The sequence below is a fragment of the Petaurus breviceps genome, unplaced genomic scaffold, assembly GCF_028583685.1.
Source record: "Petaurus breviceps papuanus isolate PSGF00001 unplaced genomic scaffold, PetGlider_PUasm1.0 164, whole genome shotgun sequence".
Classification (NCBI taxonomy): Eukaryota; Metazoa; Chordata; class Mammalia; order Diprotodontia; family Petauridae; genus Petaurus; species Petaurus breviceps.
Genome location: NW_027185735.1, coordinates 15,172,569 through 15,184,568, shown reverse-complemented (window position 1 = coordinate 15,184,568; position 12,000 = coordinate 15,172,569). Strand labels below are relative to the sequence as shown.

The following is a 12,000-nucleotide window of genomic DNA, read 5'->3' as shown; positions in this document are numbered from 1 at the left end:
GGGAATGGCTGAACAAGTTGTATATGAATGCAATGTAATACCATTGTACTAAAAGAAGTGAACAGGCAGATTTCAGAAGGACTTACATGAACTGATGCTGAGTGAAGTAAGAGCAGAACTAGGAGAACATTGTACACAGTAATAGCAACATTTTGTGACCAGCTATGAATGACTTAGCTCTTCTCAACAGTACAGTGACCTAAGACAATTTCAGAAGACTCTTGATGGAAAATACTGTCCACATCCAAAGGAAAAACTATGGAATCTGAATGAAAATTGAAGCATATACCATTTTCACTTTTTTAAATTTTTCTTTCTCATGGTTTTTCCCTCTTCTGATCCTTCTTTCACAACATGACTAAAGTGGAAATATGATTGTCTATGTATCCATATACCTGTATCCAATTGCTTGCTGTTTCAGGGATGGGGGAGAGGAAGGAGAGAGAGGAAAAAATTTGGAACTCAGAATCTCAAAAGTGAATGTTGAAAACTGTCTTTACATGTAATCAGAAAAAATGAAATACTATTAAGTTAAAGGAAAAAAAAAGAAAGACTGAAAAAATGTTTTGATCTGTGTTTCCCTGTGTCTAGAAGCCCAGGGGCTTCCGCCATCCTAGACAGATGGCCGTTATCTAGGTAGCTGTAAGAGTCCATGGGTCATTTGGATAAGGCATGACTCAGGGAAGACAAGTCTGGCCAGTGACAAAATAAGAATAAAGGTTGCATTAAGTTTATTCATAACCTAAATTTCTGATTTAATTCTTAATACTCTCCCAAGATTATGCAGACGTTTAAAACCTGCTGTCTGTGAAGAAATAGTGAGCAGGTTAACGTGCAATAGAAGTTTCTATTCAGAGCTTCCTAGCTAGGGAAATGCTAAATGTATGAGAGACTGCAGGCAGTACTGAGGGCCAGACAGAACTGTGTAAGAACACATCTGAAGTTTGTGCAGCTTGGGGTGCCATGTTTTAGAAAGAACATTAACAAGCTGGAGGAACACATCTGGCAGAGAACATTAGGGATAGGTAGGAGATTTAAAACTATGCCATACAAGGATTTTGCATGAGCTAGGACTATTTAACTTGGAGAAGGGAATTCAAATCATAACTATCTTCATATATTTCAGTGGAAGTCATGTGCACTGGACTTTATTAACATGGTCCCAGGAGATAGAAATAGAGTCAGTCAGTTAGTAGAAGCCAGAGAGGCAAATTTCTGCTTAATATTAGAAAAAACTTAGAAACCAGACCTTTCTAGAAGTAGAATGGTCTGCTTCAGGAAGTGATGAGCACTTCATCTGCAGTTTTTAAAGTAGAAACTGGATGAGTTCTGAGGTCCTTTCTTTGTGCTTCTGTGCTATTCTGTATTTAAATAATGTTCGTGGTTTGATTTTTCATTGTTGCTATTCATTCGTTTCAGTTGTGTCCAATTCTTCATGACCTCATTAGGGGTTTTCTTGGCAAAGATATTGGAGTGGTCTGCCATTTCCTTCTCCAGCTCATTTGATATACATGAGGAAACTGAGACCGACAGGATTAAGTGATTTGCCCAGGGTCACACATCTCTGAGGCCCAATTTGAACTCAGGAAGATGAGTTTTGTTGACCTCAGGCCCTGCCCTCTATCCACTGCACCATTTAGCTGTCCTGTTTAATTTTACTACTTAAAAATCTTTTAAAGTATCCTTTTAACAATTGGAAGTCACATCTGGATAGCCATACACAAAGAAGTTTGGACCAAAGCAAATCTTTTTTATTTCACCCTACTCCCCCTCCCACTGTAAACCCTCTGCCCCAGACAAGGGGTTCACTGACAGTCCCTAAGATCCATCTTGCATCCTCACCTCTATTGCTGAATCCTGAATCTGAACTATCTTTCTTTTTCCTCCTTTCTTTTTTTTTTCAACTCAAGTTTATCACCTCCTACGGTGAAGCCAACAATCTAACAAGAGGTAATCTGAATTCTTGTAGTTTCATTGTTTCTGCCCTTCATGATAAGTTCAGTGGACCTGTTATCTCCTTGATGTGAATACTCCTGCCATTGGTTAAGACCACAGTTAGGCCACTTCCTTTTGTCCTGTATGACTCTTGTTCTTGTCTTTCCATAAATTTTCCACAGCATATCCACTTGGTGTTCTGGAGGCTTTCCTCTAGTTCTTTTAATGTTACATAGGTATCAATAGAGTATGTATATCATAGGATCATAGATTTATAGCTGAAAGAAACCTACGAAGATATCCATCCCCCTCATTTTACAGGTAAGGAAACTGAGGCCCAAAGATGTTAGTGGCTCTGTCTGTTGTTCCTTACTCTCTTCATGTAACTAGCCTACCTTCTGTTACAGCCATACATTTTTCTGATGGCATAGCATATTTTATGCAATTCTTGATTGGTAGCCTACTCAAGTTTACCATGATCCTTTGGAAACAAGAGGAAAAAAATAAGCATTTATTAAGTCACTAATGTGTAACAGGAACTGTGCTAAATGTTTTGCAAATATTACCTCAGATCCTCCCAAAAAACTTAGGAGGTAGGTGCTATTATTATCCCTATTTTACAGAGGAGAAAATTGAGGCAAGACAGTTTTTTAGTACCTTGCTCAGGGTCACAGTTGGAAGATGGGTTAAGAAACTTGGGTCTCTTGGCTCCAGGCTCAGCACTCTTCAATATGCCCCCTAGTTGTCTCAACAGTAGCATTACATAAATTGACACCATACTGCATCATTAGAAGAAAACTGCTTTTCAGAGAGAAGCTTGGACTCATTAAAAGAATTGTGCTTTTTCCCAATAAGCCACCTCTTCTATTTAGTTTTAGTCCATGAGCACCTCTGTCAAGGATAGCTATACCCAGAGGTCAACTCTTTTGGGCTTTCTAACTACATATGCTAGTTTGGACACTAATTATTCTTTACCTGCTTGGCTTTTCTTATGTGGATAGTCCAAAAAATTTTTTTGAATTATTTATATAGGACATGTATTCTTGCCTTTTTTTTTTTTTTAAAGGAGGGAAGGCAGGGCAATTGGGGTTTTAAGTGACTTGCCCAAGGTCATGCAGCTAGTAAGGGTCAAGTGTCTGAGGCTGGATTTGAACTCAGGTCCTCCTGACTCCAGGGCCAGTGCTCTATTCACTGTGCTACCTAGCTGCCCCTAGGACATGTATTCTTAACCAAAAAGAGATAGAGACAATTCCAAAAATTAGATCACTGATTCCTTGAATGATTATATATCTCTTTTTGGAGGCTCTGCAAGACTTGATGCAACCAACACAATATTAGCAACAAACAAGAATTTCTATGGGACTTCACTTATATAAGGAATTCTTCTTCTCATTTGGAGTAGAATTTCTGAACATTCATCATGATGATGGTTCATCTGTATGATTTTGGCATGATTCTTTGAGTATATTTTAGTTATGTGATACTTAATCCTTATACTATATTGTAATAATTCATCCAGCAAGCATTTATTTAAAATGCCTACAATGTGTCAGGCACTTTCTATTAAATCCTATTAAAAGAAAGCAACACATACACAGAAAAGTAAATACAAAGCAGTGACTTGGGGGTAAAAGGCAATGGACACCAGCAACTTAGAAGGGATCAAGATAGGCTTCTTAGAGGAGGTGATATTTGAATGGAACTGTGAAGGAAACTAGGGACCTTAAAGAAGAGAAGAAAGGATACATTCCAAGGATGGGGACCAGCCTGTGAGTAAAGAAATGGAGGTGAATCACTTAGGCCAGTTTGGCTGGAATATGAAATACAAAGAGAGCAATACATAATAATCTTGGAAAGGTAGGCTGTAGCCAGAATATAAAGGGCATGAACTGCCAAACAGAAGAGTTTGTGGTTTTGTCCAAGACAAATTGAGCCAATAGAGCTTCTTAATTAAGCAAGGTCAAATCTGTGCTTTTGTGATATCAATTTGACTGCTTTGAGGAAAGTGGATTGGAAATGGGTAGACTTAAGCAGGAAGACCAATTAGGAAAGCTTATTACTTTAAGCTAGAGTGGATGAATGCCTGAGGTGGTCACAGCCATGGTGAGAAGAGGGTAGATCAAGAAACATGTTGTGGGGGTAGACTTGGCAGCTAATTTGAGTTGAGGTGAGAGAAGGGAAGAGTCAGGGATGACTCTGGAGGTTGAAAACTTGGGTGGTGATAGTGCCCTCAACAGAAACAGGGAAGTTAGGAGAAAGAGAAGGGGGGGTTGAGGGGTAGGATCATTTCTGGTTTGAAAATGCTTAGTTTTTGAGATGTTTTTGGGACCTCCATTTGGAGATAGACAGTTTGTGATGCAGGACTGGAGCTCAGGAAGACTAGTTATTTGTGTACATGTGCATGTCTCTCCCAAATAGACTTGAGCTCAGAGAGGTGATGAATAATATTTTAATCCTGTTTTATGTTCCCCAAAGTACCTTGTACCTACTCAATAACATATAGCTTTGAGGGTATTATGGTAGGAGAACCAGATGCAATTGTATTTGTATACAATTACAAGCCATCATATCCTATAAATTCCTTCTGTTACCCAACCTGAGGGACCTGTCACTATTTGATAAGAAGTTTTGATTTTTGAAAACCTGAGAAGGTGAGAGGTGATCCTTAGCCCATCTACTTTTCAAATCATTTGGATGGTTAGTAACTACTTGAGTTACACTGCTGGATTTCCAAAGTACTTCATTGTCCTAAGTCAGAAATATTTCTACTTCCCTTTGCTAGGAGTGAGCACTCCATTGGGCAGTGATTCTCTGTCCCTGCACTGTACCAGCAGTTTAAAATTAAGTTCTGTGAGATGACCTGGGAGAGGGCGGCTTTGAATAATTGTGGCAGTGAACAAATCAGACAGTTTATATTTTCACAAAATTGATTTATTGTTAGCGATGATGATAATGGAAATTACAATGCAAAAAAAAAAGGGCAGCATTGCTTATTATATATATTTTGTGTACAAATAATCATGTTTTCCTTCTAAACATTTGACTGAGCCCTGGGAGCTTCTGAGAACATTTTTGTGGGTTCTCTCAGCCCAAAATAGCTCCAGTATGGGTCTGGCTCCTTTTTTTATGGACTAGGGACCCACAGTTTTGCCATTGTATGGTCAGGCTCCAACAGTAAATATTCTAAGTGGTTAATCATTAAGTGACGCATTAAGTGCCCTGGACACAGCTGACCTTAGTATTTGGTTCTCAGTTACATGGAAAGACCCTTAAGTGAACTGTAGGTTGTCATATTCATTTTATCTGACTGCACTCTTAGCTTCTCCATGGTCCTGCTGCCACAGCTTCTACTACAGAAAAACAGATTTGCTTCATCACTACCATGAACTAGGTCTTTATTTTGTCCCGTGTGCTTTTCTCACTATTGCAACAGGCATCCCGGGCCCAAATCTTAGATAAAGCCACAGAGTACATCCAGTACATGAGAAGGAAAAACCACACACACCAGCAGGATATTGATGACCTCAAGCGGCAGAACGCTCTACTGGAGCAGCAAGGTGAGCGTCTCAGGCACTGGGGCAACTGGCCCCCCTTTACCATGGCTAGCTGAGGGCCGTCTCATCTGCGCCGGGATCAAAGCCAGAAAGTTGTGGAAAGCTTAATAAGCCTCAGTCCTGGATCTAAAGAACCAAATGTTTGCGATATAGAGCCTGAGAAAGGAACTTGTGTCTTGTGTTGCCTGTCCAAATCATAAGACTGAGGAGACAGGAGCATCTAGGGAATTCAACCCTGGATTAGAAGTATTTGTGTCTTTTCTGAACTGGAGCCAATCGTTTCCCAATTCTGTGCCTTATTTGCCCTGTCAGCAGTCAGGGGCACCAGCTATCTGTTAACAACTTTGAGGTCCTTGGATTTAAATATATTGTGTAAGTACCAAAGCCTCACAAGTGTTTGGTAACAAGTGAGCCCACTCCAGTGTAAATAATTGTCCAATCAGGGCAGCATATGGGCCAGGTCCCTGCTGTTGTCAAATGCTCACAACCGCCTTTTCCTATAACCACAGGGGAAAGCGAGAGCTGATCAAGTTCTTTGTTCCTGGGGAATTCACTTCTCTTCCTCCCTCATGGAAGATGCAAGTAAAAGGAAATGCAAGTAACCACTTGGGTTAGAAAAATGCAACCTCAAAAAAATGGGTTCTTAGCATTCCAGACTCAGACAAGCTGAGCTGGGTCATCTGGGAAGTGGGGGGTATTGGTGGGGAGGCACCGACCTGGACAGCCTGCATGTAAAGGGTCTGTCAAAGGGCTCAGGTACCATGTATGGTGAAATGCTTCTGAGGGCTCAGATTTTCATTATAAGAATCTTTCCTGTTAGAGGGCTTAGCCAAAATGTTTCTTTGGCTCTCATGCCATCCTTTGCTGCTGTTGTGGATGATATAATCAGAACGGATACAATCTTTCCCACCCCTGTCAAGACTGCCATTGGTGGAGATAACCAGCCGCTTTTGTGTCCTTCCATTGCTGGATTCCACAAGGAGCTACATACTCCTGTCTTTGCAGTGTGCTTCTGTGACAGGGTTGATAACATTGCAAGCCTTCTCTCTAAAATTGTTTGGGAGGGGAGGGACATCTTCTGGAAGGGAATACTGCTTCTGAACCACCCATAGATTCAGGGATTAGCAGACCCTTAGGAAGAACACAAAGGACCTTGAATCTGAGCCATCACTTTTGGTTAGCCTCCAGAGTGCCTTAACACCGTCCTTGTCTTGCCTTTCAGTCCGTGCACTGGAGAAAGCGAGGTCAAGTGCCCAACTGCAGACCAACTATTCTTCTTCAGACAGCAGCCTCTACACCAATGCCAAGGGCAGCACCATCTCTGCCTTCGATGGGGGCTCAGATTCCAGCTCTGAGTCAGAGCCTGAAGAGCCCCAAAGCAGAAAGAAACTCCGGATGGAGGCCAGCTAAACAGAGCAGGCCAGCAGTAAAAAAAAACTGTCTGTCTCCATCGTCTCCTCTCCCAGTTCATCGTTAGACCCCTCCAAGCTGTTTTAAAGACTCTTTATTTTCTTTTCTTTTTTAAAAAAGTAGGAGCTCTTGAACTGCAGCTTTCATCTTCTGCCTTTTTCCTTCAGCAACCTTCTTCCCCCACCATGAATTTTTAAACCAAAACATCCTAACTTGGCAGCTTTTTCTGTGGAGGACAGACGGACACACCTCTGAGCACATGCTGCCCCTGACCTCCCCAGCCAGCTCCTCCCACCTTGTTGGGCATCATTGCCCAGGTGATTTCTCTGCTCACAGGTCTCCTTTCCCCCTTCCCTACGTCTTCCTTGTTCCCCCTCATTTGATAGACTTTGTGAATCTGTGAACTGCTCAACTTTTAGAAGATGACCTGTTTGGAATAATCAGAATTACCCAGAATTTTTTTTTTTTTCCTAAAAAAAAAAATTATCACTCCTGCTGAAGGGTTAGGTTGGTGGGGGATTTGTGGTGGTGAGGGTAAATGGGAACATCTATGCAGTCTGGTGTCTTGGGTGTATTTCACTCCTACTTCTCCCAGCTAAGCTACATGGAGTTGTGGGGTTTAGCCAGATTTTTTATTTTTATTTTTTTGCCTGAGTTGCCGGCATTCAAGAGGGTCATGTGACACCATGTGGTATGTATTTGGAGACTGCAGTAGGGAAGCTTCAGCCACCCGGGGATTGGTTTTTGGTGGGGGAGGCAGGGATAGGGGGAATGAAGAAGGGAGGGTTAGGGTTGGGGGAGGAGTGCATTTTTTTGTATTAAGGGCCAGTGATGATGTTTTGATATTTATTTCCTGCTACTGAAATTTGAATCCAAGTGGCCTCTCCCTATTCTGATGATGTCGGTATTGCAAAGCGACAGATTCATAAAGTAATGATCAAATTTTCCTTTGTGTGTGTTTCTAAGAAATAGAGCCAACTGATTTTGTATATAAATATACCAAGAGCATCTTACCTGGTACTAAAAACCACAGACTAGTTCAGGCCCCTTCTGTTTCTCTTTGTCCCTTCTGTTTGGGACCTCTCTCCCTTATATGACCCGGCCCTGGTTCTGGCTATGGTCAACAGGTTCCTGTGAAGGGTTTGTGTGTTAAGACTTTTTTCTTTTTCATTCTTTTTTTTTGTCTCTTCCCTACCCTGTTCTGGTGTTTGCTGATCTCTAGTGTGTACTACGTAGTCTCTGTCCATGTTTAATTCCATTCCATGGAAATAAAAAGTATGTTGTACATACTGCCGAAGAATTGTCTTGCAAGTTAAGGCTTCCCCCTTTACTATAAGACTATAAATAAAAACTTATTTTATCCTTAGTGTGGTGATGTCTTCTTGCCCTTGTGAAGGTGAGGTGGTTCAAGGGACAGAGCTTTTGGCTGCTGTCTCTTGATGCATATTCTTCTGCAGCTTTGTGGTTGTAATGCCACAAGCAATAAATTATTCACAGGCTAAAATGCAGTTCCTTCTTGTTCTGTGGACTGAGCTTAGCCCCAGTTCTCAACAGATAGCTGTTAGCAGTCATGTATTTGAGATCAGGTACTATGTCAGCTGTCCACTGGACAGAGAATCCAATTCAGAAGTTACTTCTGTACCCAGCACTGAAAGGCAGTCAGGAAGAACACGAACTACAGATAAAATTCTTTGGCAGTGCTTCCTTCTCTAAAGGGGGATGGCTCAGAGGACAGAGCTGTGCTGTAGAGCTCATTTTGGAAAGCTGTTGAGGACCTGAATCACATACCCCAGAAGGGCAACTAGGGATGATGAGCCCATGTCCTACAAGGACCAATTAAAGAAATGGATTTGCTTCTTGTCTGCAGAAGAGACATGATATCTTAGCTGTCATCCAGTATTTGAAGCACTATCATGTGCAAGATGGATTTGATTTATTCTGCTTGCCACCCTAGAGGGAAACTGGTTGGACATTACATAAAGGGAGATTTGGGCTTGATGTAAGGAGAGAAATTCTGAGCAAATGGAACCATTCAGACATGAGATGGGCTGTTACCTCGACCTAAGACTGTTAAGGATGTAATAGAGGAGATTGAAAGGCAAGTACAGGCTGAACAAGACAGCATCCAAGGGTATATCCAGAGTCTATTCATGAGCCAAATCGCCATCACCTTTCTGCTTCCAAAAGATCTTAAGGCATTGAGAGAGCTGGATTTGCCGGCAGCTGAGATGAGAGCAGTGGCATCATGCTTATAATCACATTAAGAAACCAGCATCGAACTAGACTTCTTTAACCCTAAAATAAGGTCATAAGATTGAGGGCTGGCAAGAGATCTTTTCCAACCACCCCATTTTACATTAAGAAAACTGGCTTATAGGGTGAATTTAACCAAGTTCACACAAAGAAGTGGCAGAGGCAAAATTCATTTCCAGGCCCTTGAACTTCAAATCCAGTGTTTTGAGGCACAGCAGTGCTGACTTGGAGCAGAAAAAAGTGTGGCTGGTGTTTGCTTCCCATCTAACTACTGATCCAGGTATTTCCAGGTCTAGAAAAGGAAACTTCTCTTTGGATTGCTGAGACCACAAAAATTAAAGGTAGGAAATACTCATCATGAAATCTGTTAGAACTCAGAGCGAATTACCTGGGGAAAGCACCTTCAGTATTTCTAGATCTATTTGTTAGATTATAGGGTCAAGCTAAATAAAAAGAAGTATGATCACCTTGAGGGAAACAGTGCTGCCAGAATAGTATTCCTGTTGGAGTAAGGAGTCACTGAAGAGCCAACCTGGGTATTTGATGAACTAAGATCCTGGTGTTAACTGTATTAAAGGATGTGAGACAGGCTTATTGGAGCAGAAGACAAATTGGAAGAACAGGATATATGAAAGTCTAGGGTGAGCTAGTAGCCGTGTGCTGGAGATAAAAGTGGCAGAATCTATTGACATTGAGCTGAGATATAGGTTTCTTGCCCAAATGGGTTGCCCAGGTGGTACTGAAAAGTAACCAGGAACATAGAGTTTGGCTCTCACAGAAAATATTTATATTTTTATGCTGTGTGGTTCACTGGTGCTGGAAAGTGAAAATGTAACTGAAATAAAAGCCTTTGGGATTGCTGAACTGGTAGGAAGAAGACTGAGTGGAAAACAAAGCATGAACTGTGTGCCAAGGACTGGGTCAAGCAAGTGTATGCACTGTTGGTCTATAGCATTTAAGATCTTTGAGACCAGACTGGATTGGATCAAATCAAGCTGTATAGCCTGTCCCAGCAGCAGAATTAAATAGACACTCTCAGAGCACTCCAGTCTATTCTGTAGGTCTAGAAAATGAATGGATGTCTTCCCACAGGATGAAATGGGTGGATGACTGATATAATGACATTAGAATATTTGGCTAAACAAGCATTATTTTTCTTGATAGTTTCCTTAACAAAGTTTAACATCTTGTTTGTTTGCTTGACCAGTATGAGCAGATGGCTTCACTAAGGGTCCTTATTAAAAGCCTCTTTTGTCCTTTTCTTGCCTATAATCAGTACGTTGTTCAGAGGCTTTCTGCCATGTTCTTTACTGCAGTGGTGAGTGGCAAGCAGAGCTTGACGTTTTCCCCCACTATAAATGTTTCTGGGAGTGCAGATTTTTTAAGTGGCCTAGTTTTTAATGCTCTGGCTATGCTGCCTTCATTACGTATCAGGTACAACAGCAGGAATTGCCTAATTTTCTGGTAGCTGCTGAAAAAAAACTGGGAAAAAGCTATAGGAGATAGAGCCCTACCTGGAATAAGAATGAAGAGAGCTGGAATCCATACCTAGTTTTATCCGTATCTATAAAAAAAAAGAGTCATTCTAGTTGCTTCTATTTTCCTTACAGGAGTGTGAAGATTAATTTTTTTTTTTAACTGTAAGGTGTTTGCTACTCCTTAGAGGTGAGCACTTTGTTAATAAGGCACTAGAATTAAAAAGATCACTAAGAAGATTATCGGATTTAGAATGACAAGAATTCCTTTTGAAGTTTAGGACATCCTGAGACCCATTACTACTCATATATTTGCAAGTTATAAATATATATTAGCTACAGATTTATCTATAGGATTATCTAGCCCTGGCAACAGCCAGAAACATTCAACTGGCGAATGGAGACTTTCATAGAACAAGGGAGGCAATGATGAATTGAATGAACACATTGACCCTGTTCTGAGTAGTCTTGACTTCCAAGATGAGTGAAAGGATGGAAGAGATACTGTGTTATTTCATGCTGCTTATGAGGAAATGTGAAAAGATAGTTCTTCAGCTGTGTTACCAAATCACCAAGGGAGTTAGCCAGGCCCATAAAAGGAGAAAGTCGGCCGGGGACTCTTCCAACTTCATCCCTTTCTTAAATACCAGCTGAGAGAAGTTATCCGGTCAGTAATAATTTTATGCAAAGCAAGGCTGCAGATGTGCAGTGACTGGCTCTCAGTTAACTAAGAAAGTTGTTGCTCACCATTTTTACTAATGTGCAGCTTTCTAAGGAATTGGGTATTGGCTTTCTTGGTAGAAATGCTGCCTTTGCACCATAAAAAGGCAACACAGCTCCTAAAACGTTTATTTACCAGAAAACAGCCGTACAAGCCAAAAGGGGGGAGCAAAGAGCTTTGTGTTTGTCTTACAACAACAAAAAACTTTGACACATCAAAGACTATACACTAAATTTCTTACCCTCAAATTTTTTTTTCTTGCTCTCAGGGAAAGAGGCAAATGATAAACTAATACTTGTGGTTTTTTGTATATTTAAACTTTTTGGAGGGTGTAGCTAGTGTTAGTACACACACAACCTGCTAACTGAAAGACTTGGTCAAGTAAAAAACCATGTCCAGAATGATGATTCTCGGGTGGCTAGGTGACACAGTGAATAGAACACTGACCCTGGAGTCAGGAGGACCTGAGTTCAAAGCCAGCCTCAGATACTTAATACAAAAAACTAGCCATGTGACCTTGGGCAAATCACTTAACCTCAATTGCCATACCTTCCCCCCTCCAAAAAAAAGCAAAACAACAACAAAAAAAACCAACAAAATGATGATTCTCCCTGCCCTCCCTCCACCACTTTTTTCTACAGTGCTCAAGGCA

The 12,000-nt window shown here is 41.0% G+C and overlaps 1 protein-coding gene across 7 annotated transcripts in view; it reads left to right on the top strand.

Annotated features, from left to right (window-relative positions):
- Window positions 1-8,265, top strand: part of MAX (MYC associated factor X) — a 34,143-nt gene extending 25,878 nt beyond the window's left edge. For 2 of the 7 annotated variants that reach the window (XM_069082389.1, XM_069082387.1), the window contains 2 exons: window positions 5,369-5,492; window positions 6,712-8,265. In XM_069082389.1, coding sequence (XP_068938490.1) covers window positions 5,369-5,492; window positions 6,712-6,899 — 312 coding nt within the window. In that variant the 3' untranslated portion in view covers window positions 6,900-8,265. Of the gene's footprint in view, window positions 1-5,362; window positions 5,493-5,998; window positions 6,084-6,711 lie in introns of all 7 variants that reach the window. The other 5 variants (XM_069082388.1, XM_069082386.1, XR_011167244.1 and 2 more) reach the window with 4 other exon arrangements.
- The last annotated feature ends 3,735 nt before the right edge of the window (window positions 8,266-12,000 follow it).